This window comes from Pleurodeles waltl, chromosome 4_2 (assembly GCF_031143425.1).
Source record: "Pleurodeles waltl isolate 20211129_DDA chromosome 4_2, aPleWal1.hap1.20221129, whole genome shotgun sequence".
Lineage (NCBI taxonomy): Eukaryota > Metazoa > Chordata > Amphibia > Caudata > Salamandridae > Pleurodeles > Pleurodeles waltl.
This window is the reverse complement of record NC_090443.1, coordinates 71,236,511-71,263,784: the sequence shown is the minus strand read 5'-3', so window position 1 is coordinate 71,263,784 and position 27,274 is coordinate 71,236,511. Positions and strand designations below refer to the sequence as shown.

The following is a 27,274-nucleotide window of genomic DNA, read 5'->3' as shown; positions in this document are numbered from 1 at the left end:
ACTCCCACGGCAAAGTCAACCCTTAAGGAGGTAAATAAATTTGAGACATATACATTTTTGCAGAGCTCCTTATGATGTTTTTTTCCCACAGTTACCTTGATTTTATACTTTGTGTTAAATCTATTCCGATGTTTGAGCTTAGGTTTCAGATCTTACAGTGCTTGTAATCTGTTGGCCTTTTAGTGAGCCTGGTTTTGCTGATAATATCACAGTTATAGTATTTGACTCCTTTCTCTGTACCATGGAAAAAGATGGAATGCAAAAACATATTTTGCAAAAACGAAGGGTCCAAGATATAGAGCACTAAAATCTCGACCTTAAATAAATATCTTTCTACAAAACATATGCCCTGTATTTAATGCCCAAACTCAACCAAACGTACCCCCACAAGTTTAGGGCTGGGTTCATCTACCTTTCTAATTCTAGTCCTCGAATACTGAGAGCAGTGCTTGATACTGGGATTACCTGCAAGTTGAAATGTGTGCAGGGAGATATTTATGTAAGGTTGATATTTTGGTAGAGTATGGACCCTATTGAGAGTATGGAAAACATGTTACTCTGTCACAAACGTGATGAATGTCCCACCTCTCGTATTATAGTACTTTCTGTTTACATATGCTTCATATTTCCTACCTCCATTATTGATGCAGCATGGCGGCATTCAATTGTTATGTCGTCATCAGAAAAACCAGCCCAAAAAATGACCAATGTATTACAAAGAGAGAAAACTCTAAAACGAAGTCGGGGATATTCACTGCACTTTACACTTTACAAAAAAAAAAAATGGAACTCTGGCAAAACTGGTACACTGTAAAAAGCTGAACATATTAACAATTTTCTGTCTGTCCTTAAAGCGACGCCCCACAAAATTCCCAAGGTTTGTGAGTACTCCCATGTCAAATTTGGGCAGGAATTAACTCTTTGTCGAAATGTGTGTCTTCGGTGAGGGATGTACAGTGGATTCTACCTCTAAGCTAATTAACAAAGCTACTGTTGATCACAGAACAATCCATCTCTTTGGGAACCATATTGTCACCTGCTTGTGTTGCCTTAAGGCGGCAGTATACTTACACTTTCTTTTTCAGCCATTTTGACATCGTTGAAACCTATTGTAAACAAAACTGATTTTCAACTAGCGTTTCATCTGACGGTCATATGACAGGCCACAAACAAGCCTAAATCGAAGGACTCTCTCTTGTTGAGGGAACCCAATGGCCGTCCAGTAAATCAAGGGACCCTTATAAGAAGCATGAAGTAGTGAGGCCCAAGCAATCCCTGGCATACAGGCTGTCCGGTGTCAATCATCGTCGTTCCTTTGTCATTAAAAAAAACAATTGAATAGTACAAACTGAATAAACTCTTTCCAGCCTTAGAGAAAATGAGAAATTGACTCCCGAAAGAGTCCTTCCCCAATAAATTCAGCAGTTCTTTCTTGAGTATTTTTTTAGTAATTTGTTTTGTTTTTAAATAAAATAAAAAAATATTTTTGCGCCACACACAGCAAATCAAGTATTTTAGTAATAACATGGGGGGGGGGGGGGGGGGGGGGAATATTTTCATGAGACAGGACATTTACTCACTATCAGCACAGCAGCTCACTTTGTAGCCATGGCATCTCCCAGGAGTGACCGGCTAAGTAACCAAACCTGAAGACTCACCCACGATAACCAGAGACACGGACATTTACAAGCATGTGGCAAAATCTAGCAGTACTGGCGAGAACCAAGTGGAGTTCCCCTTTATCTTAGGTCCGCAGTTTTAAGCAGCATGCATACATGGGGAGTTAGAGATAAAGGCAGCACAAGGTGTGAGCTGAATTACATATCTCAGCATGATCTGACATTTCTACCAGCAAGACAGGCTGTGATGTCATCAAAATGCAGCAAGGGTTGCCTCAAAGAAGAACTGTCATGCCATTGCTAGGCTGCTATTGGAAATTACAGGACATACCGCAATCACATCTTTGTGGCTAGCTGACAAGCCATGATTTAATAGCTGTGCTGCTAGTTGTGCTAGGAAAACTGTTTAATGTGCATCACAGTGTGGCCAGTCAAGTGAGCAAGAAAGTCTAGTGTCATGAGTCTGCTATCAGCTCAGAAAAAGATACATGCTAAAGTGCCATCCACGTGTGACCAATTTTGCCAGCAGACAAACGATGATGTGCGATCGATTCAGACAGGAAAACTGGCGATGATGTAATTGCTACGTGACTAGTTCAGAAAAGCAATAGAAGCTTCCCGCTGTCAGTAGCACTGCCACAAGGACAGGCTCTTAAGTCATGACTGTGTGACTAACAGGCAAGAAGACACACTAAGGTGTCAACACAGTCTGAGAAGTTCATACAGGAAGACCGACTCCCAGAAACAAAATTATACTTTGAAGCCATCACTGTCTGACCATTTGAGGCAGGAAAAAAAAGACTAAAATACCATCAACCTCCAATCACTTCTGCCTTATGTCAGAATGACAGTTAATAATGTCATCACAGTGTGTGGTCACTTCCACCACAACACAAAATAGACAAAATATAATACCATTGTTTTGGTGGCCAGGTCATCCACGCGTGGTGGCTATTAGGTCATAACTACGAAGACAGGTCATTACAGGTTTGCACATCATCACTGTACGATCAGCTCCATCACAAATCTAAATTATAATTTTTGTGGACATGTGATCCAAGAAGATAGACTGTGATGTTAACATGGACCCCTTCCCCTCAAAGAAAGGGCCTTATTATTGAGTGATCAGTTCTGCAATAAAGGCAGATCATCATGTCATCATCCTGCGACCTGTTGAATCTGAAAGACATACTGTGATCTCATCAGAAATGAGTGACCAGTTCAGGCAGCAAAACAGACCATGATGCCACCACAGTATGGCCAGTCGTGGGAAAACTATCTTCCTCCATGCCTCCATGGACGTGCTGGCCAAACTGTGTTAATGTTCATTCACCGAAAAGCATGGTGGGAAGTGAGGCCCTGAAGCTCTCGACTGAGCGAACAGGACCACGGCCCTAGACAGTACAGTGAAGTCACAGAAATGGTAGCAGCGATCTGGAACTCTGGAAAAAGAGACCTTCAGAACTTGAAGTTAGCTGAAATGTCTTGCCACAAATGAAAACTCAAGGAGGGAAGAACAAGTCCACTTTAGGGAAGCTACGCTACTAAGAAGGTAGGCAGGAGAGGTCGTAAACATAGGAGATAAAAATGTAAACAAAACTCCAGCGTTATGTTCCCGTTTACATTAAACCAGATTTAAATTCACGTGTCAATGCTGCAGACTGTGCGGTTCAGTGACATTCAGCCTCACACAGGTGGAAGAGTGATGAGCAACACAAACATCTCTTTCACCTTTAATATTAACTATTGATGTATTTCAGGTATATGCGGTGGCACGCATGTGAAACCTTGTAAAATGCACTACTGGAAAGGAGACTTTAAGAGTGGATATTGTAGAGCTGGTGTAGGGTGATTACTCCAGCTCTCCTCATGTCGCCAGGTGTTTTGGGTCGCAACCTTCACTCTAGGGTCATGATGGATGGGAGTGGGGCTTCCAAATACCTAACCAAAGAATGGCAGATGAGTAATACAAAGAGCCAGTTTCTGCCACTGTCGATGAGCTGCCCTGGCCAAAAGGTGAAATAGGCCTGAACTGCTTTACTGTGACCCTGTTTGTCCACGCCAGTTGTTGGGCAGCTCAAGCGCACTTAATGGTGGTTGACTTCTGAAACACAATGCCCACAAATTGGAAGCAAAATCAAAGTCCATGGGGAGTTCCCCATATTCGAAGCGTTTCTCGGGTTCGTAGTCCAAGAAGGAAACAAAGAGGGGCAAGAAAAGGGATGGAAGATCAGCTGCCTGGGTAGATGTGAGTGTGGGTGACTGGGTAGGTGACTAGGTCAAGGACGAGTGTCTTGGTTGTTGTCCTTAAAGGGACTGCGTTTTCAGCTCTATAGGCTCGCCCGTGGCTTCCTGTGGCTCTGGATCGGCTGGCCGGGCACCTTTTAAGATGGAAAGTCTCTCTGATAACCCCCTCATCCTAGGGAAGAGGATGAAGTCGTAGATGATGCCTCCCAAAGCGCCTCCGATGATGGGGCCAACCCAGTATATCTGGAAGAGAGAGAGAGAGAAACAGAGTTAGGAGACAGCGTGGGGTCCTCTGCCCAGCCCTTGTGCCAGGGCCTTTCTAGGCTTTTACCAGGCAGGGAGTTTGCTGAATCTGATCTTAGAGCTGAGTTTGTGCCAGAGAAATGCCACATACAAACATACTCGAGAAAGGTAATTTCCAAAATCAAATTCGGGTCTATTTAGTCAACTTCTAAAATTACAAACAACATTCTCAAGATGTGGCTGCGTGCTGATGAGTGTGGGTGCTACATGTTGGAACTGAGGGTCACTGGCGTAGCTGGGTGCTGGGTCCGAGCCCTACAACAGGAGAGAGGAATCTGCAGGTCAGAAAGCAGTGGCAGTGGCTGAGCTCTTTGTTTGGTTCTTTTACTTCAACAACAACAGGTGGAGCAAGTGAGGACTGGGGTACACTGGCAGAGCTGAGTGTGGCCTCTGTGGCTGGTATGGAGTGTTGCATACTTGCATTCCTGCATCTAAAACAAAGAAAAGGATAACATTACTGGAAGACCATCTCAACTTCCTTTAGCTACCATCATATAACTGAGACGATGCCTCCCAGGAAGGACTCTTGTAGCATCTATTTCCAATCCAAAAGTGGAAAGTAAACTTTATTTTTAAAGGGACTCTCACCTATACTAATGTGTGGCATGCTTCTTATCAAGTCGTCACTCGGCACATCCAATATTACTGGACGGGGTCGACGTCACTTTTGGAGGGAGCACTTTGGTGTAAATATGCTGTGTTCTTGCAAGGTCTGGCAATGAGTTAAAACAACCTTGAGGTGATACCTCATACATTTTTACTTTGGATCACTTTTGGATGTTTAAAAACAGAGCGGATGTACATGCAGTAATTATCAGCTCCCACATTCACTGGTCAGCATTTTTCAGCTAGTTTAAGCTCAGCCCTATGGGTTATCCATGTTTCTTCAGGATCAAACCAATTCCTGAAAGATATTATTGGTATTATTATCCTGTTAGTATGAGAATGTCCTACCATACATATCTGATAACTGTGCGCACAGTAACATGTAAGGGTTACGGGACCAGATGTCGGTGCAACCGCCTGGGGGGCGGTGGCGGGCGGTGACCCTCAATAGTGGAGGGTCGTCCAGCCCAGTGCCAAACCCAGTAGCAGGCACTGTAATAAATCAACAGTGCCTTTAGGCTGAAATTCCTCAGCTGTTAATCATGGCTCGTTATTTTATAATGGGCCGTGAAAGAGAGCTCTGGAATTAAGGCTGAAGGCAAGGCGGGTTTCTCACAGTGCCTGTCAGTGGGCGAAAAAGATTAAAAGAAAAAGAAAAACAAACTTACCTTTTTCATCTTTATTGCAGAATCCTCCTGGAGCCTCAGCCAGCTCTCCTCTCCAAATCCCAATATTGCCTTCAAGCTCCATATCAGCAGCATGAGAGCAGCGCCAGGATTGGCTGGAGCGGCCTGACTTCACGCTCCAGCAGGCACAGGAGGCCTGTGCCTGCTCTCCACCAAGCTGTCTAAGAGAGGTAGGTAGAGAGGTTTACACTGCGCATGTCAGGCTGGCAGACTCAAGACAGATGGCCAAACTGACATGCATAGTGTAAACTGGTGGAGTGAGCACCACTCCCCTGCTGCCAGTGAGTAGCAGTGCACCACCCCCAAACTCAGCTCAGGCTGGGAGCAGTGAAAAATAAAATGGTAATTTATTTTATTACCATTTTATTTTTCGTTTTGCTGTCTGGTAGCAGAGGAGCGAAGCTCCTCCATGATAATAGTGGGGTCTCTGCTGCTTGGAAATGTGTGTGACACAAGGGTCGAGCATGCCAGTAACCACCCATGAGTACATTCTGTCCTTCTAATAAAACCAACTGCATGGTGGCATCAAAGCTTTTTGCAAACCATTACACCAAAACCCAGTTGTAAAGTAGTGCGATTATCTGCATGATGTATATGCACAGTTATCATGTGTAAATGGTATGAAACTCTCATACAAACTGAATAATATCCATAAAATCTTAAAGGAATCGGCTGGGTCCTGAAGAACGTCTGATGACACACAGAGCACACTTAAGCCGACTAAATCATGTTGATCTGTAGATGTGGGAGATGATAATTACTCTATGTACATCCTGCTCTGTTTTTAAACTGCCCAAAATGTCACAGAAATAGAAGTTTATAGGGTATCAACTGAAGGCTATTTTAACTCATTCCCAGATCCCACAAGAACATACGGTATTTACACCCAAGTGCTCCCTCCAAAAGTGAGGTTGAGCCCGTCCTTTAATATTAGATGAAGCCAGCGGGGACTCGAGGATGAAGCATGCCACACATTCGTGTGGGTGAGAGGCCCTTAAAATATGGTTTATTTTCCATGTTTGGATTGGAACTAGATCCTGTAAGAGACCAATGTGGAAGGCTTCCTCTTGGTTATTTGATTTGTGTCCATGGCCACTGTGTGTACGCCTCCATATTGAAAATGGTAGGATGCTGCAAATATGTCCCCTAGCATCCCTGGCAGTACCAGCGTAAAGACCAAGTATTGCAAGGCATACACTGGTATTGGAAGGCGTGCTAGAGGCCGGGAATTAAGTGCATTGGCACAGCTGTGGGTGAGTCTCATTACTGGAAAAGCAAAAAAGCAGAGGGTGGTGCAGGTACGACTGATGTGCACTGGCAGGCTTCTCTGTGGATCCCACTACTGGAACAGCAAGCGTCTTGTAGGTTCCGTTCGAGGTGCCATGTTTGAAGCCTGTGTAGGTCCCAATGGCCTATAGAATGGGGCACAGCAAACTGTGCGGCTCGGTGCTGTAATAAAAGGGTATGATGTAAGCCACAACAAGGTGCATTGGCAGATCTGTGTGCTGGGGGATGAATTGAGGAAGGGCTGCTGCAGTAAAGCTCGATATGCAGTGACAGAGTTTTCATCTCAACAGTTCTCCATTCCTGCATACAACCGGTGTTTCATTTTTCCATGGGTTAGGACAAAACCAGAATACATTTTCTCCCTCTGCAGAGACTTCAGCTGCACACGTAGTTAAGATTCTCTCCCTTGAGAGGCACTCCAGCTCTCAGCCGATATCCACCCAGCTTCTGCAATAAAACACTTAGGTCCGTTGTTCACCTCAACAATATACTTTACCTGTTTAGTCCAGCCCTGCCATGTGCCACACATCTTGCAGTAAAATAACGCATTTTCGGTAATTTTCCCGCATTACTGGAATGTCTGCGATTGTAACGCAAAATAATCATGTCCTAAAGTGCCATAACATCCTCTAGTTCCAGTTTCTCACTTTGCTGGGACGCATAAAAACTAAGCTCAGAATACTACAAAGCCACAAGGGGGCACTGGTGTACAACAGGGATATAGGATTCTTGATATATTAAGACAAATAGCCCATTAGCGCAGAAACTCATATCACAACCAAGCGAACTACAGTGACTGGAAGACCTAAACACAAAATCACATACTCGCCTAATTAATGTATAAAAGCACCCACTGCTCAAACCATGGGATCAAGCAGATATGGATCTCCAACATCAAAACAAAACTTCTAAATATATGCTAAAAACATGGCATAAACTGATAATTGAGAGACCTAATTTGAGAACTATACACGGATAAAAAGGTGGAGGCGGGTAAAGACGTAACTGATCGTCATGTAAAGCGCCGCTGGGTCAATTCATACGTTAAGTACTGTCATATATGAGAAAAGGGTGTCATTTAAAAAAATGATCTCTTGACATAGATGCAACTGTCTTATTTCACTCACAATAAAGTGTCACTCAAGGTGTCACACATAAGGTTTGAAATGCCACACATAAACGCGCCATACAAATGGGAATGCCACACATAACCAAACTGAAAACTTGGCAGCTATGTTAGTCTTTCCCTAAATCAAGGTACTGTGGTATTCAAACAGTTACATGCCTTTACTGAGATCAATAATATTTTACACGACCTTCAAGCAGGGTTCGAGCTAGTCACAGCACAGAGCTGGCAGACATAGACCCTGGATGATCTCCAGAGGCTACTGTAGCGTAGTTTAGGGTGTGCTGTGATCCTTATGAACCTTGCAGCAGCCTTGGATACCACTGACCAATCACTTTTGCTTTCTAGATTGAAGGATGTTGGCCTTGATAACCTTGCACTAAAATGGCTCCACTTGGACCCAGACATTTTTCCTGCCACCTTCCAAGTCAATGCAAGATCAAGTTAAATATGGAGTGCCTCAGGTTATGCACTTTCTCCTCTGCTTTTAAGAGCCTGCTTGCTATACGCTAAAGAAATAGTTTTACATCTAGGCTGATGATACCCAACGGTTTAAACTACCAGTTCTGCAGGCAAGCCCTCTCATCATGGTTCCCTGCAGAACCCGACAAGACAGAAGTCCTCATCTTCGGCTCCACCGCCTCTGCATGGGATGACTCCTGGTGGCCTGCCACTCTCGGAACCGCTCCGACTCCCACTGACCACGCACGCAACCTAGGATTCATCTTGGACCCCTCACTATCCATGACCCAGCAAGTCAACGCCATCTCCTCCTCCTGCTTCAACACCCTCTGCATGCTCCGAAAGATCTACAAATGGATAGCCACCGAAACCAGAAGAACAGTCACCCAAGCCCTCGTAAGCGGCAAGTTGGACTACAGCAATGCCCTCTACGCAGGATCCACGGGCAAACTCCAGAAGAGGCTCCAACGCATCCAGAACGCCTCCACACACCTCATCCTGGACATCCCTGCCACTTCCACATCACAGACCACCTGAAATCTGCACTGGCTCCCAGTCAACAAGAGAATCACCTTCAAACTCCTCACCTACGCTCACAAAGCACTGCACAACACCGGACCAGAATACCTCAACAGACGACTCTCCTTCTACACCCTGACCCGGCATCTCTGCGCCGCCGACCTCGCCCTCTCAACAGTCCCACCCGTCCGCAGAACTACAACCAGCGGTAGATCATTCTTGCACCTCGCCACCAAAACGTGCAACACTCTTCCCACCCACCTGCGCCAGACCAAAGACCTCCTTACCTTCAGGAAACTTCTCAAGACCTGGCTGTTCGAGCAGTAGCAGCACCTCCCCACCTTCTCCCCCCTTCCCTCCTCAGCGCCTTGAGACCCTCACGGGTGAGTAGTGCATTTACAAATTCCTGACTGAGTGATTGTTTGATTGAATGAGGTAAGTGATGACATAATCAGAATATGTCAATGGATCGCCTCTATTATTGGGTATTGAACCCAATAAAAAAAGAACTTCTGGTCACAAAAATTTCCACTTACAAATGACACCTGATTTCCTGGCTTGTAGGGACAGGGACGCCAATTCCTCGAGCTAATGCCATCTGGAATCTGGGTATTCACTTAGATTCAGACCTTTTCCTGGAAATGCAAATACCCATGGTAGCAAACGTTTGTGTGAAATCTTCCTCCATATTGCACCAGATACCAAATCCCTGTAGTTACAGTTTTAGTCCAGTAGTGGCTGGCCTATGGAAATTACAGTAATTTAGGAAAGCTAGAAATACCTATGTAGAAGGGTCCAGCTTGTGCAAAATGCCAGTGCCCGGCTACGGACTGGTGCCTGGCCTAAATATAATCTACGCAATATAGTAAGAATGGTTGACTGGTAAACTCTCAAGAATATAGCATTATTTAATTATTTAAAGTCCATTTAATACAGAGAATCATTTACAATTCTTCTCCCTTATTCCTGTCTTCAAAAATAGAATGTTCTTTAGTTTACCAAACATCAGGATGAAATATTTTGTTTGATGACTTCTCATTTATTTTTCATATTTTCATATACCGCCACAAGTTAGGACACAAGATATATGTTCTAAACATGTGCACTATTTCATTTACATTTCCTGGTAGGGAATCGTCCTTTTCAAATTATTTCCTATTACTTGAGTCTTTTGTTCTAGAGGGAGTGCCTCGTGATACCCTGCTGGTCATTTGTGCTTTGGGGAGGGATGTGGTAACATAGCCTTCCATCCCTACTGATTCATAAATCTTGAGTACTGCACGGAGCGTGAATTGCTGCGTTACGCTACTCTGTCCTGGGAAGGCGTTCCATGGGCGTTGCGTGTCTGTTACCATGCAACTCCATAACTGTTAAACCTGGGAATGCAACAAAATGCTGTGTCTTCCCATGGCAGGTGTAATGAGGAGTAATGTCTTTATTTCTCCTCGTTACTTCCTCTTTCACATAGAAAAAAAGAATACGCCTCAGGGGATTGTTTTTGTGCAGGAAGGTGCCCCTCATGGTGCAGAGGTGCTACCATGGTGCAGAGGTGCTACCAGTTTAGTGTGGGATCCTCCTTCGGCCTCTAGAAGCCAGTAAGGGACAAATGGTGAAATGTGAATCTTCCTCTATGGTCAATGACGCTGTAAACAGTTCTTCTGGCACCTGCATAGTGCAATGTTCTCTGATTCCCATACATGCATCTCAACGTTTCTGTGACGTGTTTTTGGAAAAAAGTTATTGCTCCTTGTGTGTTTTCCTCACCACAATGTTCAGTCATAGAGAGAAGAAACACCTTTGCTCCTCCACAAGTTTTTTTGTTAGAATGTTTTGAAACACGTTTCTCTTCTTTTTTGGCTCCTACAAAAGAGTTGATTCCTCTTCCAGCTTCTGTTCAATAGCAAGCTAGACCATGAATGGTAGGGTGTGTTGACGGAGCGCCTTTAATGGGCCGAATGTAGGGTTGTGGCAGGGAAGACTTGCACTCAGTGTAATGAAGATTACCAGGAGGTAAGGAGACAATCCCTCTCTTTGGAATGGAAATCGTTCAGGTTCATTCTCAAAGACAGGAAAGCTGCTTCCTTTTAAAAGGCGAGTGACTATTACACAAGCAAAAGGTGTGTGAGGAAGGCGATCAGTGCTTAGTCTGAGCCAGTGATTGCAGGTTGGACCCAATGATATTCATTTTTCAGGATCAACACTTATTTTCCTCAACAGGGTTTGATGCAGAGCAAGAGAGAGGAGAACCCAAAAGGGGTAATGTAAGGGGAAGATGAAAAACATTCATAAAGGGAGAAATCAGGGGTGAAAAAGAACCTGCAAGAGTGAGGTAGAGAGTGTCTAGTCGTGGATTAGTCATGAGGTGGTCTCAAGACTACATAGTCTTGGTAATAGGCACGCCTGACATTCAACAGCACTGTCTGTGGGCTTCCAAGCAAAACTTTGGGCCCCGGAACTTATTTTTTACAAATTCAGCATGGAAACGGTGCTCCAGAAGCTCGGGGACATTTCCATTTCTTCCTGGGGTAGGTGAGTGTAGCTTGTGGCAAAGGTGTAAGTAGGATCAAAAGTGTGGTGGGGAAGTCTTTAATACAAGTGTGACCTAAGAGATGCAACCCTTTTACAAATGATGAGGCCTACAAAGCAAATTGTGTGTCTAGAACACCTATATTAGAATACATTAAGGCCTATGTTTATATTGAGAATAACTAGAATCAGTAAGCAACATGAATTATGGCGATTTACATTGCACGCGTAACCTGGTGAAGCACATCTGGGGCTGAAAAGGAAAACCTCCCTTCATTCGAGTCTCTCTTCCTCTCTAGTTTCCAGTCCTCGCCTGTCTCACTGCTGTGCTGCCCATACTTTTCTCTGATTAATCCTCCTATCCGCTAAAAAATATCCCTTACAGGCGTATATTCCCTTGTTTTCTCTAGGTACCCCTCTGATTACTCCCTCCTCTCCCATTTGTCACTCTGTCTATCCATGTAGGATTGTCCCTGTCTTTCTTGCTACAGCAGATTCTCTATCTTCACAACAATACCTACATCAATCTTTCTCTTTGCACATCATTTACCCACTCTCTCTGATCATTTCTATCCATTCAAAGTTTTCCCTCCAGCTCTCTAACAACCTTATTCTTGATTTCCACCTCTCTGGCACCATTCACAATCTTTTCCCATCTCTCCATCCATTTCCCCAACCACCTCTATCCTTTGTTTTTTCCTGCAGCCATCTCTTTTCCTCTCTATCTAGCTACATCTTTTCATCCTCAAGAATTAGTCAGCCTTCCCTCCGCCCATGTCTTGACATCCCTTTCTCGGTCTCTAGATTCCATCTTTCTGTCTAGATTCGACCCCTTTTTCTCTGTCTGTAGGATCAATCTTTTCCTCTCTGTCTCTATATCCCATCCTTTTCTCTCTGTCTCTATATTCCATGTTTTGTCTCTAGAAACCACCTTTACATTACTGTCTCTAAATCCCATCCCTTTCTCTCTCTAAAATCCATCTTTTCCTCTGTCTCTATATCCCATCCCTTTCTCTCTGTCTCTATATTCCATCTTTTTCTCTGTGTAACTAGATTCCACCCCTTTCTCTCTGTCCCTAAAATCAATCTTTTCCTTTCTGTCTCTAAATTCCATCCCATTCTCTCTGGCTCCATATTCCCTCTTTTTCGGTCTCTAGATTCGATCCCTTCTCTGTCTCTCTAAAATTAATATTTTCCTATCTGTCTCTACAACCCATCCCTTTCTCCCTGTCGCTATCTGCCATCTTTTCCTCTGCGTCTAAATTCTACCCATTTCTCTGTCTCTATGTTTTATACCTCTCTCTCTCTCTCTCTCTCTCTCTCTCTCTCTCTCTCTCTCTCTCTGTCTACAGAGTCCATCTGTTCCTCTTTGTAACCAGACTCCACCTCTTTCTCTCTTTCTCTAGATCTAGATTCCATCTCTTTCTCTTTGTCTCTAGAAACCATCTTTTCCTTTCTGTTCCATCCCTTTCTCTGTCTCTAGATTCTGCCTTTTCCTCTCTGTCTCTAGCTTCCATCTCTTTTTCTCTCTGTCTTTAGACGCTGTGGACCTCCCTTGCCTAATATATTGCCTTTGCCTCTTACCCAGTGGTTGTGGAAGTTTCTGATGAGCACGGCCGGGGCGAAGGACCGTGCAGGATTCATTCCAGCTCCGGTGTAGTAAATCTGAAAGGAAGACAGACATGGTGAGCTCACTTGGAGGCACCTATGGTAGAGTGAGCCGACGGCTCCAAGCCTCCAAGACACTACCCTTTACAGTCCTGGGATTTCCGTTCAAAACCACTGGCGTCGTGTGTGCTAAATAAAGTGTTTCAGTGGAAGGAAAGCAAGGCTACAACTCTCAGAATACACTGATTCGTTAAATGTAACCGCAGATGACGCCACTGAAAAGAAAGCAGAGTTGGTGTTAGTTTGCCTCAGTCATAACTGTCCTTCAAAGGCAGTGGTCTTTGGTAACATCTCCAGACCTAGTTATAGAACACATGGCTCAGTCTGGCAGAGACCCAGGCCAAGCTTTCAGGGCACAGTCACGTAATTAATACATACATCTGGTTCTACCACCAGGTACACAACAGGTAGTTTTGGCGGTTTGGTGTCAGAATTGCTATTGGTACAAAGAATGTTCTGCCTGCCCAGTGCCCTGCATACACCTGATTTAATCTTCATGTCTTTGACGTCAGTCCGAGGTACCTATAGGTAGAAGGTGCAAACGTGGCTTGTCCTTTTGAACACCTGGCAAAAGAGGGCATGAAAACGGCAAAAGAAACGTAGCATGACTTAAACATGTGACCTGTTTGTGGTTCCCCCTCCATGCCCTTCTCTTGGCTCCTCAGCAGCAACACTAGAATAAGAAGGGTGTCATGGACCAAGCAAATAGCACAGGAACATGGCCCCCATACAGTCATGAACCGCTTGGATCCTTGGGCCATGGTTTTAATGCACCTGCTGCACTATCAATATTTCCATCCCAGAGCAGTAAATAGGAGGTGGCCAAGGAGCCAGGGGTCAACCCTGGGATGTCCTCAATGGTCGAAAGGTGCTGGGTATCACTTCCACTTCCTGTGGCATTTGAATAAACCAATAACCATGTATCTTTGCTTGTACTAAAGACAATAGCAGGAGGAAATTTGCGAGTCCATTTGGAATATATTTGCATTATTTGCAGATATTTCACCATAACATTGTCTCCAACATTTGGTCTTCTCATAATACCGTGTCAAAATATACAGGACCAAAATATACAGGACCAAATATACAGGACCAAAATATACAGGACTATACGGCTAAAGAATAGGTTTACTTTTTTTAATTCCGTATAAGTACCACAATCATGCCAATGGCATACAGATGATTTTCAGAGCAAGCAAACCACCACCACCTTATACCCCCTCCCCCACTGTCTTCATTATCTGCATGATAAGAAACCAACCCAACCTCAAGCTAGAATATATCTCGTTGTCACACGGGGGGACCCCCTCTCTGTGGCTAACAAGTTAGCTCTGCCAATGCAGGTAGAAACGTTGACATGACATTGGAATTAGACCTCACTCTTGAACCAGACATCAATAAAGCACTTTAAATTCCTTCTCCCATCTCCACACTAAGCCAAGCTGTGGTTTGCTTAGCCAACCCCAAAGGCTGCTGGCCATGACTGCTCACATTCTTAGTACTTGCCTAAACTATGCACATGGATGCCGAGGCTTTAGGCCTACTTTGCCCAAAAATTCCAGTAGGGCTAGGATGTGGCAGCCAGGATGTACTGCACATTCGACCTCGGGACGGTGTTTCCCCCATCTTAAGACCATACACTAGGTGCCAGCTATCCAGAATGATTTTATAAGACCCTCCGAATCAAGCACACAGCACATCACAACAAAGACCAAAATTCTCTCATACACAGTTGTCATCATACTAGCCCATTCGGACAAGACCTACCGAAAGACCAGGCCCTTCTGAAAGAAACAAGCATTGGCAATGCCAGTCGGTCTCGCTTACCTTTACATACAAGTAAGACTGGTTGCCATTGCCAATGCTTGTTTAAAGTAGTCCTCAATGTCTGTGAAGATTGATGTAGTTGTAGTCTTCAATGTCTGTCAAGATCGAGGTTGTTATATCTTCCACATTTCTGCAGCAGTTTTTCTGGTAAACATTAAGCTGCACTGAGAGGCAGCACATGCATGTTTAAATGTGGCTCTGTATGCAATTCTGTGTTCGAAGCAAGACAAATCTATGATGGCGAAAACAAAAAGCTCCTGTGGGTGGGTGGGTCAAACACAGAAAGAGAGGAAAACAACATATAGTAGCTAGGCATGGAGCAAAGCCATCCAATTCTGAACAAAGACTGTCTCTGTGGAGTGTGGTGCACAATGCTGTCTCCCGGACAGACAGATGTAGCTATCTGTAGCAAGACTGCAAAAATTAAACCGGGTGCACATAGTTTCCAATTATGGAAAAGAACATTGGCCATTTCTACTCTAGTTATAACTGTACTCAATGCACGAGCCCCTAGTCTTCAGAAAAGCCTTTAAAATGGCACTTTGAGGTGATCACACATGTAAATAGTGGCACCTACCCGTACTTGCACAACTACCAAAAGAACATGTTTACCCCTAAACTCAATAACATCGGAATGAGGCAGAGATGCATGGAATACAATAAGCAGTAAGACAATGGACTGGGAAGTCACCTGATTTGGAAAACTCTAGCTTTGGAGATGTGTAACAGGCACGCCCAAAGTTGGGTTACAAACTCTCAGTGCCAAATGACTCAAGCTTCATCTTGCTCAAGAAGCCCCACAAGGCTGAAATCGGTTTAAGGTGGGTTGTGTTTCACGTTAGAGAGTACACTGCCTGGTGGTTGAGCAGGACCATTCCTATTTGAGCAGGACCAAGTCTGATTTCCATATGGGTAGTCCCTGTATGGAGGGGAAGAGTGGACACAACACAATGGACTTGAATACAGCTCCAAGCAAAATACTTTTGTAAGAATTCAACCCATCACCTTAGTATTCCAGGGAAATACCAGGCCACCAAACCAGAAGACACTGAAATAGGGAGTAACCAAATGTTGGTGCTTAGAGGATATAAGGTGCTGGAACGTGGAGCTACAAGAACTATCAGGACCATGGTCAAGAAAGCATGGGGTTTAGAATTAGTAGCTGAAAGGTCAATTTTTGGGAAGTCTTGGGGTCAAGGACAGACACTAGATGGCTAACCTAAGTACAAGAGAGAAAGGAAATTAGACATCAGGGAGACGTAGGACCATGGAAGATCTTCAGAAGCACGGAAACATGAGGTAAGGAAGGCAGAAAGGGAGAACCAGGGAGCCAGTGACTTGAGATCAGAGAGGCAGAAGAAAAATGTCAAATCATAAATATTGGTAATGCAAAGGGACAAGTTCATGATGCAATGGACTGTGCCTCTGCCTGAGCTTAATATGTTCTCAACAAACTTCTTCACCCTGCTGCATGTTATATGCCCATGTTTTGCAGTGACTCAGATATTTTAGGGATATTTATGGAGTGCTTCAGTGCAGTGGTGGAATGAGAGCTAAATTGAGTTCTGGAAAAAGTGTTCTTAACAGCCCCATGTTATAACAAGTGAGTACAGCGAGTGACCCCCATTTTCTCTTGGAGGATCGGGGATTGTAATCTGGAGTGAGGGTGAACAAGGGCAGTGAGACTCCAGGACAAGAAGGCTTGGACAGAGGGAAACTCTAACAGAGAATCAGGAGAGGAAGTCAGTGACTCTCTTGTACAAGACCCAGAGAGAGGGTGAATCTCGGGCAAGAAGATCAGGAGCAATGGAAACTCTGTGACAGTGAGTTGCCCGGAAAAGAAGATCATGAGTGAGGAAGGCTAAGTGGCAGTGAGATTCTTAGACAAGAAGATCCAGGGAGAAGGAAACTCTTGAACGAGACAATTGGAAATGAAGAAGACCAGGGGATATAAGACTTTTGGATACGAAGACCCAGACAGAGGAAAACTCTTGAACAAGAAGATCGGGGGTGAAAGAGGCCCAGGGACAGTGAGACTGCTGGTCTAGAAGACACAGTGAAAGAGGAGACTCTGTGGCAGTACGTCTTCTGGTCAGTAAGACTCAGAGAGAGGGACACTCAGGGACCTGGAGACAGAGTGAAAAGGGCTTAGGGAAGTCTGTGAAACTCGAGGGCAGGAGAGACAAACACAGGTAAACTATGTCAAATTGGGACATGGAAACATTGGAATAGGGATACACCTGCATGCATAGGAGAAGGGGAAGAACAAGAAAACAATTTTCACACAAACTCAGTATAACAAGAATTCTGACACATTTCTGGCTCACATGGGTGAGATGGAAGACCATAAAATCCAAACCTACCACCCAATGAACACTCAGTACCTATCAACACAACTGAGACTCGCAGCTGGAAGACACCAAGGTCTTTACATATGAAGCACCAGCAGAAAGATAATGCACACCACACAGCCCACATCTTGTGAACTTCAGGAAAAGACTACAAGACCTGAATTACACTCATCATCCACGGTTACTCTGGCAAGGCAGAAGGTCACCTTGTATTTCTGGCTTCTTTGAGGGCATCCAAGCTTCTCCCTTTTCATTACAAGTTTGTGTGATTCACAATAAATGCACATTTTGATATAAGCACTGTGTGTAATCCCAATGAAGCTGCCTGAGTCCCACCTCTCTGGAAGCCGCAATTATCTAACTTTTTTTTACTGAATTGTTTAGGCATAGGCAGCTCTAGGCCTCTCCAGGCGCTAGAGTAGCTTGTTTGCAGAGTTGTGCTCATACTATATAAAATCAACGTACACAGCGCGCTATAAGCTCCTTTCCATGTCAGTCCATCACCACACTTACCCCAAAGAGATGTCCCAAAGTGAGCGAGAATCCGATAGCAAGGGCGACAGAGCCGAGCCGCCCATTTCGCCGTTCGTCGTAGGTGGCGAAGATGCACAGAACAAATTGCAGGGTGAGGAAGATCTCCACCGTGGTGGCCTGGCCCACGGTGACTCCAGGGTGTAGCTACAAGAGGGAAGAGGAGAAGTTTATTGGTGCAAAATGTGAAACAGGCAGTGAGACTCTCCAGGCTGTGAGACAGCTTTCACGCTAACTCTACGGGTGTAACACTGGACTGTGCAGCCACTGCAGCGCAGGGGGGCTCAAGCCCTTCAATGGGCCCCAAGTCCATCAGGTGGCCCCCAAAACCCAAGACCAATGTAAATCTGGGAGATATGGGTGACTTCTTGGTGCAGCTGCGTGAGGGAGGGTTAAATAATAAATAAAATTCATCAGCTCGCCTTGAACTTCAAGGGCCAGAATTGTAAGCAAGATGTCACGCAACTGCGACTCCCGCTTTCTGGATTATTTTTACACTGCTGGTACAGGATAATCCCATAAAATGCCATTTAACGACAATACCGGATCAACAGGAAATGGGACACTGTGGCACTGCCTACTAGGTCACAGCGTATTGCCATTCAGAGAAAGACTTCACAAGACACGTCTGAAGTAGAAAACAGAGAAATGAGTAAAAGCATAGGAAGGAGTGGGGTAAGAGAAGGAAAGGAGAAGAAAGCAGAGGAGGAGGAGGAGAGGGGATGGGAGGAGAGATTAAGTGACAGGCATGATAAAAAAAGTGGGCATGCATTATACTCCCCAGCATACATCACTCTACACACACACGATACAACAAAACACCTTTTTTAGATATGTTTTATTTCATTTTGATAATTGTGCATATTTTCTACTGATATGGCAGACTAATTGTTATAGGCAACCTACAAGCATGCGAACACTTCTACATAAATCTATCGTAAACACTTATAAATGTAGCGACACTCTTATCGTAAACGTTTAAATATTCAACATATATTTATGGAACAATTCCTGATTGAAGAACTAATTAATATAGCAATATAGTTACTCAGCAAACAAATTCATTGACAAGGGCAGGCTGGCCTATCTTTAAATTGGGCTTTCCTGGCACACCAATACCTCTGGGAGAGGGCAGACAATAATGTGTCATGTCCCTGACACGACTGGCTCAGGTATAATTTTTGTCAGCGATACCCGATTGAGTATGACATGCGAATTAAACTTCGGCAGCCCCACTTACCTTGCAGAGGCACACGCCTCTCTCATTGAGGCCGAATTCACAAATATTTTTCTGTGAGTAGTATTACTTTTGATTTACTCCTGGTTTACACAAGGAAGAAATCTGACCTGACATACATCCTTGGGAGAAGAGGAGATGTGGTCTATTGTTGACGCTATTGACTGTGGAGCTGCCTGTGTTCTACTCCCAGCACCGACCACGCATTGTGGGCCCTGAACACATCACTTTATCTCCCTGTGCCTCAGTCCCATCTCCTAACGAAACGCACCTAGAGGCAGGATAATCCTGGAATTATGAGCTGAATTGTCAAAGCAGGCCCTGAGCACACGCACACGGTGTCCCTGGTGTCAGATTTGTTCTGTGGTCGCACCCGGCGCTTCATCAGCAAGTTCACTCCACATTAGTCATGTCCTGCTTCACACTAAGCTTGGCTGAGCAGCGCGTCTCCTGCTGACAAACAGCCCATTTTATGCCGAGAGTCCCTCCCCGGCTGGCGGTGCCCCATGAAAGGTAGAAAATTGATTTTTTTATGACTGTTCCGTTTTCACGTTCCCTAAAAGGGTTGTCGTATTTGTTTGCACTTTTACTGTAGAAATACCTGCACGTTGCTGTACTTGTGTGTGGTTTGCGCAAGAGAGAGAGCCTCGCGTCATTTAAAGTTCATAATGTGATATTTTTCTCTAGTTCTTACACGTCTGCCGGATTTTAACGGTGCGTTTACCCTTTTATTGTTAAAAAAAATAGTTTGTTGCTGTCATTGAAATTCTTTACGACATTTAGACTGACAGGGCTGTGCTGACTGAGGTCGGATTCGGAGAGTACGTCCAGTCCGATTCAGTGTGCCAGGCGCGTTGTCACGGACTCATATGGTGGCCGAGCAGTGAATGCACTTTCTGACGCTAATTTGGCTTTAGAATGGCGCTAGGGACTCTTAAATATGCTCCCTTATTTTCAAAGAACTGCTTCACAAACCAGGGAAATTACTAAGAGTGTGTTGGCTAAATAGCTAATATGCCTTCTGTAATATTTCTACATGCAGCTGCTTCACAACACCTTGAGACACTGCAAGCATAGCAGAATATACTTCATTAAGGGTCAGATGTTCGAAGACTCCAGTTTGCAATCTTTGCAATTAGAAAATCGCATATTGCAATGCACTAATGCGTCTCAGACACATTTAGCGATTCGCACTGGGTCGCAAATAGACCTGCCTCATCAATATTCATGTATCATCTATTTTCATTATCTTTTCATGTCATGTATTCCACGCTACTGTCTCAACATGCCGATAAAATATGTCCAAAAGACACCCCCGGGTGGAAAGCATATGAAGTTTTGAATGGGCGGTTTCCAATAACTAGGTTCCTTTCCACTCCGCTTTCGTAGCATCATCAAAAAGATCAGAGCAGGGCTTGCGTTGTCTAGCTGTCTGTTGGAATCCTGAGTGAAAAGCTCAGTGATACTACCAAATAAAAATATACACTTTTATGTTATGTATGCCCCCTCCTCTCCACAAACTCTCTTCCCTGGTGCTGCTGATGGTATGACAGGGGTACAGGAGTCCTGATCAAGGCAAGCACAACATGACCACACCTCTTTCACCTACTTCCCAAATTAACTTTACAAATAACATGTACCTGATGCACTGACACCCACCCCATCCTCATGAACACCCTCCCCTTTGCCACAAACACTCCCTCCCACCATACCCTCACCAGTGACCACCACTGTCCTTCAAAAACACATAATATACCAAGGGCTGGACTGGGAACCTAAGCAGCCTGGCAATTCTGTCTGACCAGCCCCTGCATGGAGGCTGAAAATAAGTGAGTCGATTATGCTGGATTGTTATTTTTGTAACTGGAGGGGCAGTATTGCAGCACTATTGCTACACCGGCTCCCACCCCTCCAGCCTCCCGGGGAAGCGATTGATGCCCGTTACGGCCAGTCCTGCCATTAATATACCTGGCGTCCAGCTACCCTTCCTCCACACCTTGTGTAGGAAGCTGGCCTGGTGTGTGGTGGACACCTATGGGGTTGGCACCTTATACCAGGTCCAGGCAACCCCTATTAGTGAAGTGTAGGCAGTGTCTAGGCAGACAGGGCTCCCTAGAGGTAGCTGTGGATGACAAGCAAAGACTTATCTAGGAAACGTGCAAAGCTTATGCAATACCACTATAGTCACACTGTAACTTGTTACACATGAAAGAGCCGCACAGTGTTACAAAAATAAAGGTAGTTTATTATAGTAACACAACACTAGATTACTTATAGGCAGTCCTCCCCAACTGGAGGTAAGTACACACTAGATATATACACAATAGCAATCAGAAATTAGCAAAGCAACAACAAGCATTGGCAATACTTAGTGAACATAGTGAGGGCCGTAGGGGAGGGCCAAACCATATACTAAGAAAGTGGAATGTGAAGTGAAGTCACCCACCCAAGGATATGGAGTTGTTAGAGGGGAGCTGGAAGAACTAGGAACCCCAAGAGGTGAGTACCTGGGTGACCCCCAGCGACTAGGAATGCAGAGATACGTACCTGGTCTTTCCAAGGACTACCAGGAGGACTTAGAAAAGGGATTGCGCAAGAACATGACTGGCCTAGAAGAAACCAATGATGGATTCTGAAAGAAGAGGACCTGCAAAAGAAGGGGAAAGAGTCCAATCCACGATTGAGTGTCCAGTGGGGGCAGGAGCTACTACCCACCCTTCTGTGGATGAAGAACGAGGTTGACGGGGAAAGAAGAAGACCAGCTGTGGAGCCCAGGAGCTGAAGAGGAGTCCTTGGAGTGGTGCAGATAGTGTCCCACTTCGGTTGTCGGGTTGCAGTACTTGGGGCCGGGGCTACTCAGAGCCTGAAGATCCCTTGGAGCAAGAGACAACAAGCCTTGGTAGCTGCAAGAGTCGCGGTGCACAGGGGTACTGTCCTTCAAGGAGAGGCAAGGGCTCACCGTCTCCCAAGTTGGACAGCTGGCAGAGAGGACGAAAAGGACCACTCCAGACTACCACCTGTGATGCAACATCCACACGTTCCAGAAGAGAGCAGATCCATGCACTGGATGCCGTTGCTGTTGGTGCCTGCAGATTCAGGGGAGTGACTCCTTCACTCCCAGGGAGATTCCTTCTTGCTTCTTTGTGCAGGCTGAAGTCTCACCAACTCCAGAGGATGCACAGCCATGGAAATGTTGTAGTTGTTGGAAGGAGCCAGAGATACAATGTTGCAAAGCGGAGTAGTTGCCGGAGTTGCAATCTTGTCAGTTCCTGAAGAGTCCAGTTGCAGTTCCAGTGGCCAGAAGCCAAAGTAAACAATGCAGAGGAGTCCTGGCGGAGTCTTGCATGTCGAATCTGGGGATCCACTCTCAAGGGAGTGCCTAAATAGCCCTAAAAGGGGATTTGGTCACCTAGGAAGGTGACCACCTATCAGGAGGGGTCTGTGACGTCACCTGCCTGACCTGGCCACTCAGATGCTCCCAGGGGCCTCTGCACATCTTGGTTTCAAGATGGGAGAATCAAGTGGCCACCTGGAGGAGCTCTGGGCACCACCTCCTTTGTCTGCTTTCGCACCAGAGCAGGGACCAGGGGTCCCTGGACTGTTTCAAACTGGTTTATGCACGGAGGACACCTAATGTGCCCTTCTAAGCAACCCAGTGGCTTTGGGAAGCTACCCCTCTGAAGCCTTGTAACACCTATTTCCAAGGGAGAGGGTGTTGCCCCCCCCCTCCCACAGGAATCCTTTGTTCTGCGTTCTCCTACCTGAGCTGGTCAAGCAACAGGAGGCCAGAAACCTTTCTGAGGGGCATCAACAGCGCAGGCTGCAAAGAAAACCCAAGAAGACTGGTAGGAGCAATACCGGGGGTTCCTGTAAGATTCCCCCAGAGTGCATGGAATCATACAGCCAATACTGGCAACAGTACTGGGGTATGATTCCAACATGTTTGATACCAAACATGCCCAGATTAGGAGTTACCATTATGTAGCTGGACGCAGGGAGTGATCTGTACCCAGTACACAGGTAAAATGGCTTCCCCGCACTTACAAAGTCCAGTGCAATGGAGCTGGGTCTCCTCTGCTCATGAAGGGGTGCCCTCACACACAGGGATATGCACTCTGTCCTCTAGGAGTGCCTAGCATAGGGGTGACTTACAGTGACCTGGTGCAGTGATGTGTGGTGCACCTTTTCACACTGGCTAGCCTGCAGGCACATATTGCATGGGCTCTCATGGGTAGGATAATACATGCTGCAGCCCATGGGGCTCCCCTAGTGCCCCAAATGCCCTGGGTACCTAAGTACCAAATACTGGGGACTTATAAGGGGACACACGTATGCCAATTGTGGAGTGCGCAAAAGTCCTAGGCAACCAAATTTAGAGGGAGAGAGCACAATCACTGGGGTCCTGGTTAGCATGATCCCAGTGAAAACAGTCTAAGCATACTGATAGCAGGCAAACAGTGGGGGTTGCCATGCCAAAAGAGGATACTTTCCTACACCCTCAATTACAGCCTCTCAACCTTTCCTTATATTAAAAAAACAGCAATACCTGGTGCCCTACCGCCTTGCCCACCACACTCATGAACTCCTGCCTCCCCTTGATTTAATATTTCAAACGTATTCCGACAACAAAGTAGGGTATGTAGAGCCTCAAAAGAGGCCAAATGAGACCAGCACAACAGCGGACTTCCACTTACAACCTTCCGGGAAGAAAGAGGTTTAACACGTCCCTTGATAGTTAATAACTGAATTTCAAAACCTGCATTGATAATGGTATCTTACGGAAGCTATGCATAACGCCCCCATTGTTTATGCACAATTCTAATATTTTTCATTACAAATGCGTTTTTCACAAGGAACCACGTAAAGTAAATAAAATTGCAATTCCAAGCAGGAGCAAAACGTCTGAAGACTTGGATATCTACATTTCGCAAGCAAGGATCGCAGTGCATCCTGACTCCTACTTGTCCCGTGCAGCATGCTAGACAAGTGTGCCATTCATGCGCTACTCACTACATAGCCCGCCCTTCTAAGTTGAGCATCTCTAAATGACTACTGTCAGACATGCCTGTTGTAGTCTGATCCGGCAGTGTTTTTCCTATAGTGCGCTTGCCAACAGTCCCTTATGATATCCACATGGCTGCCCCAGCGACTACACCTGCTGTGTTCATGACAGACAAGTACATGCATGTAGAAAAGGGGCAATATTTATATTCTGCATGCAGTACATATCAACTATTCTGAGTTTTTGAGGTTGGAATGATGCATAACATGCAGAACTGGTATTTACTGCTCCGATTTCTGGATGTTTTGTCTTTTTTTGTCCATTTCCCCTGATAAATTTCGCCAGTCTTTTCGAGACAAAATCTAACTGAGGAAAGTTGCTGGGGTACGATACCTACTGCTGAACTTGGAATTTTGATCCATACGCAAGTTTCCACCAACACACATATTAGACTTTCACTCAGTACTTGTAATTGAGGTCTTAGAGTCGTACACAGCTGCACCGGAAACACCACACCAATTAGTCTACAATAAACAGAGCTGTATAAACAGCTCCAAGAAGCAGTGACTATTAAAGCACACAGGTTATCAGACTTAGATGATACAGCAATACACAACACTTGGCAAAGCTAGTAGCTATGGTGTTGGTTGCCAGCCCTTTAGCTTTGTTTATGCTTGTTCTGGCATTTTTTTTTTTAATTTATGGTTGGGAAAGCTGCTAGCCCTCACCATATAAAAAAAAAATGGTTAAAAGCAAAAAAAAATTTTGATTTCCAAAAGACTACAGCTATAGTCCTTGACATGAAGGAAACGACTTTGTGTGTAGGTGTGCTTCTTGTGAAAGAGCAGAACACCTTCACTCACAGTAAAGGTAGCCAATGACTGTAGCAGGGTGACCCAGCGCCCCATGCTGTATGTAGAAGTGGGCAGAAGAAAAATGAATGACACAAGAACAGACAAATGGATGAAGAGGGCTGGGGGAAGACCCCCCTATAAGTATGTGTGTGTGTGTGTGTGTGCGCGCGCACACGCTGGCGCGCGCTAATGCCAGATAGAAACATTCTGGATAATTTAAAAAACGCTTTATTAGCAATCTCACTCAGTTGTACCTAATTCTGGGCTTATTTGAGCCAATTGTTGAATCTAATCAGTAGATATATTTTGTTTTTGCCAGGTATTTATCTTTACTAATTTTTGCCCAAAATGATGGCAGGCCAGTCAAGACATCTACACAAGGGGTTGTTACGGCAATAAAAAAAAGAACAGAGTATTGTGTATTTTCTGGAGAAAAGTAAATATATGTTTCCCTTCTCTATGCTAATCTATACCAAAATAGCTGGGTTTGCGCAAGATCATTAAAACAACCCAAATCATGCTGATTTGCCTAAGATTATACTCACGACAGGTCTATGCTGTTTTAAATTGATGGAGTCCAAATCAGAGCACACTCCTGAATCAAGTGGTGACATCTACTAGTGGATAGAATGTTTCTTCTGAGATTTTACTCCCTTGCTTTTTTGTCTCAGATGCAGAGTGCTTAATTATTATTATTTTTGAGATTTAAGTGTAACATACACGCAAAACAGGGGCTCTTGGCGCAAGAGAACCTACACTTTGTTGCACAGTAAAATATAAACTTGATTCAGATCGCAGCTGCAATGGCAGAGAATTCCAGTCTTTAGCAGCCACCATTGAAAAGACTTTACGCCACCTATCTTGCAACCAAATTTAGGAACATTTAACAGTTTATGGTTAGCCAATTTCATTAAGTGTCTGGAACAGTACCCTGAACTCTAGTGCATAAAGGAGAAACTGAAGGCCTATATGTTGCTTTATGATCTAAGCACATAGATTTGAATAAAATGTGTTGCTTCACTGGTAGTCACTGAACACAATATACAACAGCAAAAACATGGCCTTGGGCTTTAAGGCCTAGCACAATCCTAACAAAGTAATTCTGGATCAGTTGTAATCTGTGTATATGATAAGCAGAAAGTTGAAGATATATGGAGGCGCAATAATCCAATCAATTATACAAGGACCTTTACCGCTAGAGTTTTGTGCACATAATAAGTATGAGCATGTCACTCTAAATGAGTACCTTAGTATTGTTAAAATGCTTTAACACTGGTGATCATCCGTTTGCCAGTGCTCCAAAATTGGGATAAGTAAGTGAATAAGAAAAACTTTGAGTTTCCCAAGATGAAAGAATCTCATCCAGTGGGGCAGGTGGGACTAAAAACTAAGGCCAAGATTTACTATTAGCTTGTGCCGGTGCTCGCGTGACAAAATGGTCCTATGAGATGCAAAGCGCAAATAGTACGGTAAGTCAACTGTCCCAAACAAATTTTTTTTATGAAAGAAATGTTTATACGAGTGCGCCACAGTCCTGCTTTGTGTTGTGTAGCACAAAACCCCTATTAATGCATGCAAAGAAATGTGTTCTGGGGCCTGCCCTCGAGTACAAATCTCATGCAAGACACTATTCATTCGCCTTTGCCATGCTAAGAGTTAAGCAAAATCTACTTTTTGGACTGAACAGTGATAATGACATCATTGTCATGCTTCTTCTTGTAAACACAACACTATGCATTATTTTATGTTTTGGGTAACTCAGCTCTTCAGATTTTCTAGGGCCAAACCTCCATTTCAGTAGGCAGCTGCTTAGTCATTAGACCTTATCAGGACTATTTGCCTTTCTGAATTTCCTCTTGTTGAAACGACAATAGCGCAGGCGCCAGTAGTTATATTTACCGTGTTGAGAGCCATGTTGCCCCGAATGGCGGGAGGGGTAACACCATACAGCAAGCCGGCGCCTGCCACGCCTCCGAGGAGCTGGGCAGCGATGTAGCAGAAAGCCCGAAAGAGTGACATCTGGGAGCCGATGAGGAAGGCGAAGGTGACAGCGGGGTTGACATGGGCACCGCTCACGTGGCCCACGGCCTGGACCAAGGTGGCTAAGGCTAGGCCAAAAGCCAACGCCACATTGAGCACATTGACCGGCCCGGCAACCCACTTGAGTGATGCCCCCAAGCCAATGAAGACATAGAACATGGTGCCATAGAACTCCGCGAACACCGCCCGCCAGAATGAGGACGAACGAAACTCCCACATTTTGGGGTGGCTTTTAGACAACCGAGGGAGTAGAATGTGCGTAGCAACAAAGAAGGGTGAACGAAAGAGGGCAACAAAAGGAAACTAGAGACAAAAGGGGGGTACCCTGCTGCAAAACATAGACGTGGAGACGGAAAGCAACAGTCTTCCTTGATGTGTTCCCC

At 44.9% G+C, this 27,274-nt stretch overlaps 1 protein-coding gene across 1 annotated transcript; it reads right to left on the bottom strand.

Annotated features, from left to right (window-relative positions):
* Window positions 1–1,535: 1,535 nt before the first annotated feature.
* MIP (major intrinsic protein of lens fiber) lies at window positions 1,536–27,274 on the bottom strand. Its single transcript, XM_069230695.1, has 4 exons — window positions 26,751–27,274; window positions 17,741–17,905; window positions 12,966–13,046; window positions 1,536–4,109 (listed from the first exon to the last, which is right to left on the bottom strand). Exons 1-4 carry the CDS (start codon window positions 27,108–27,110, stop codon window positions 3,927–3,929), a joined length of 789 nt encoding a protein of 262 aa, XP_069086796.1. The 5' UTR covers window positions 27,111–27,274; the 3' UTR covers window positions 1,536–3,926.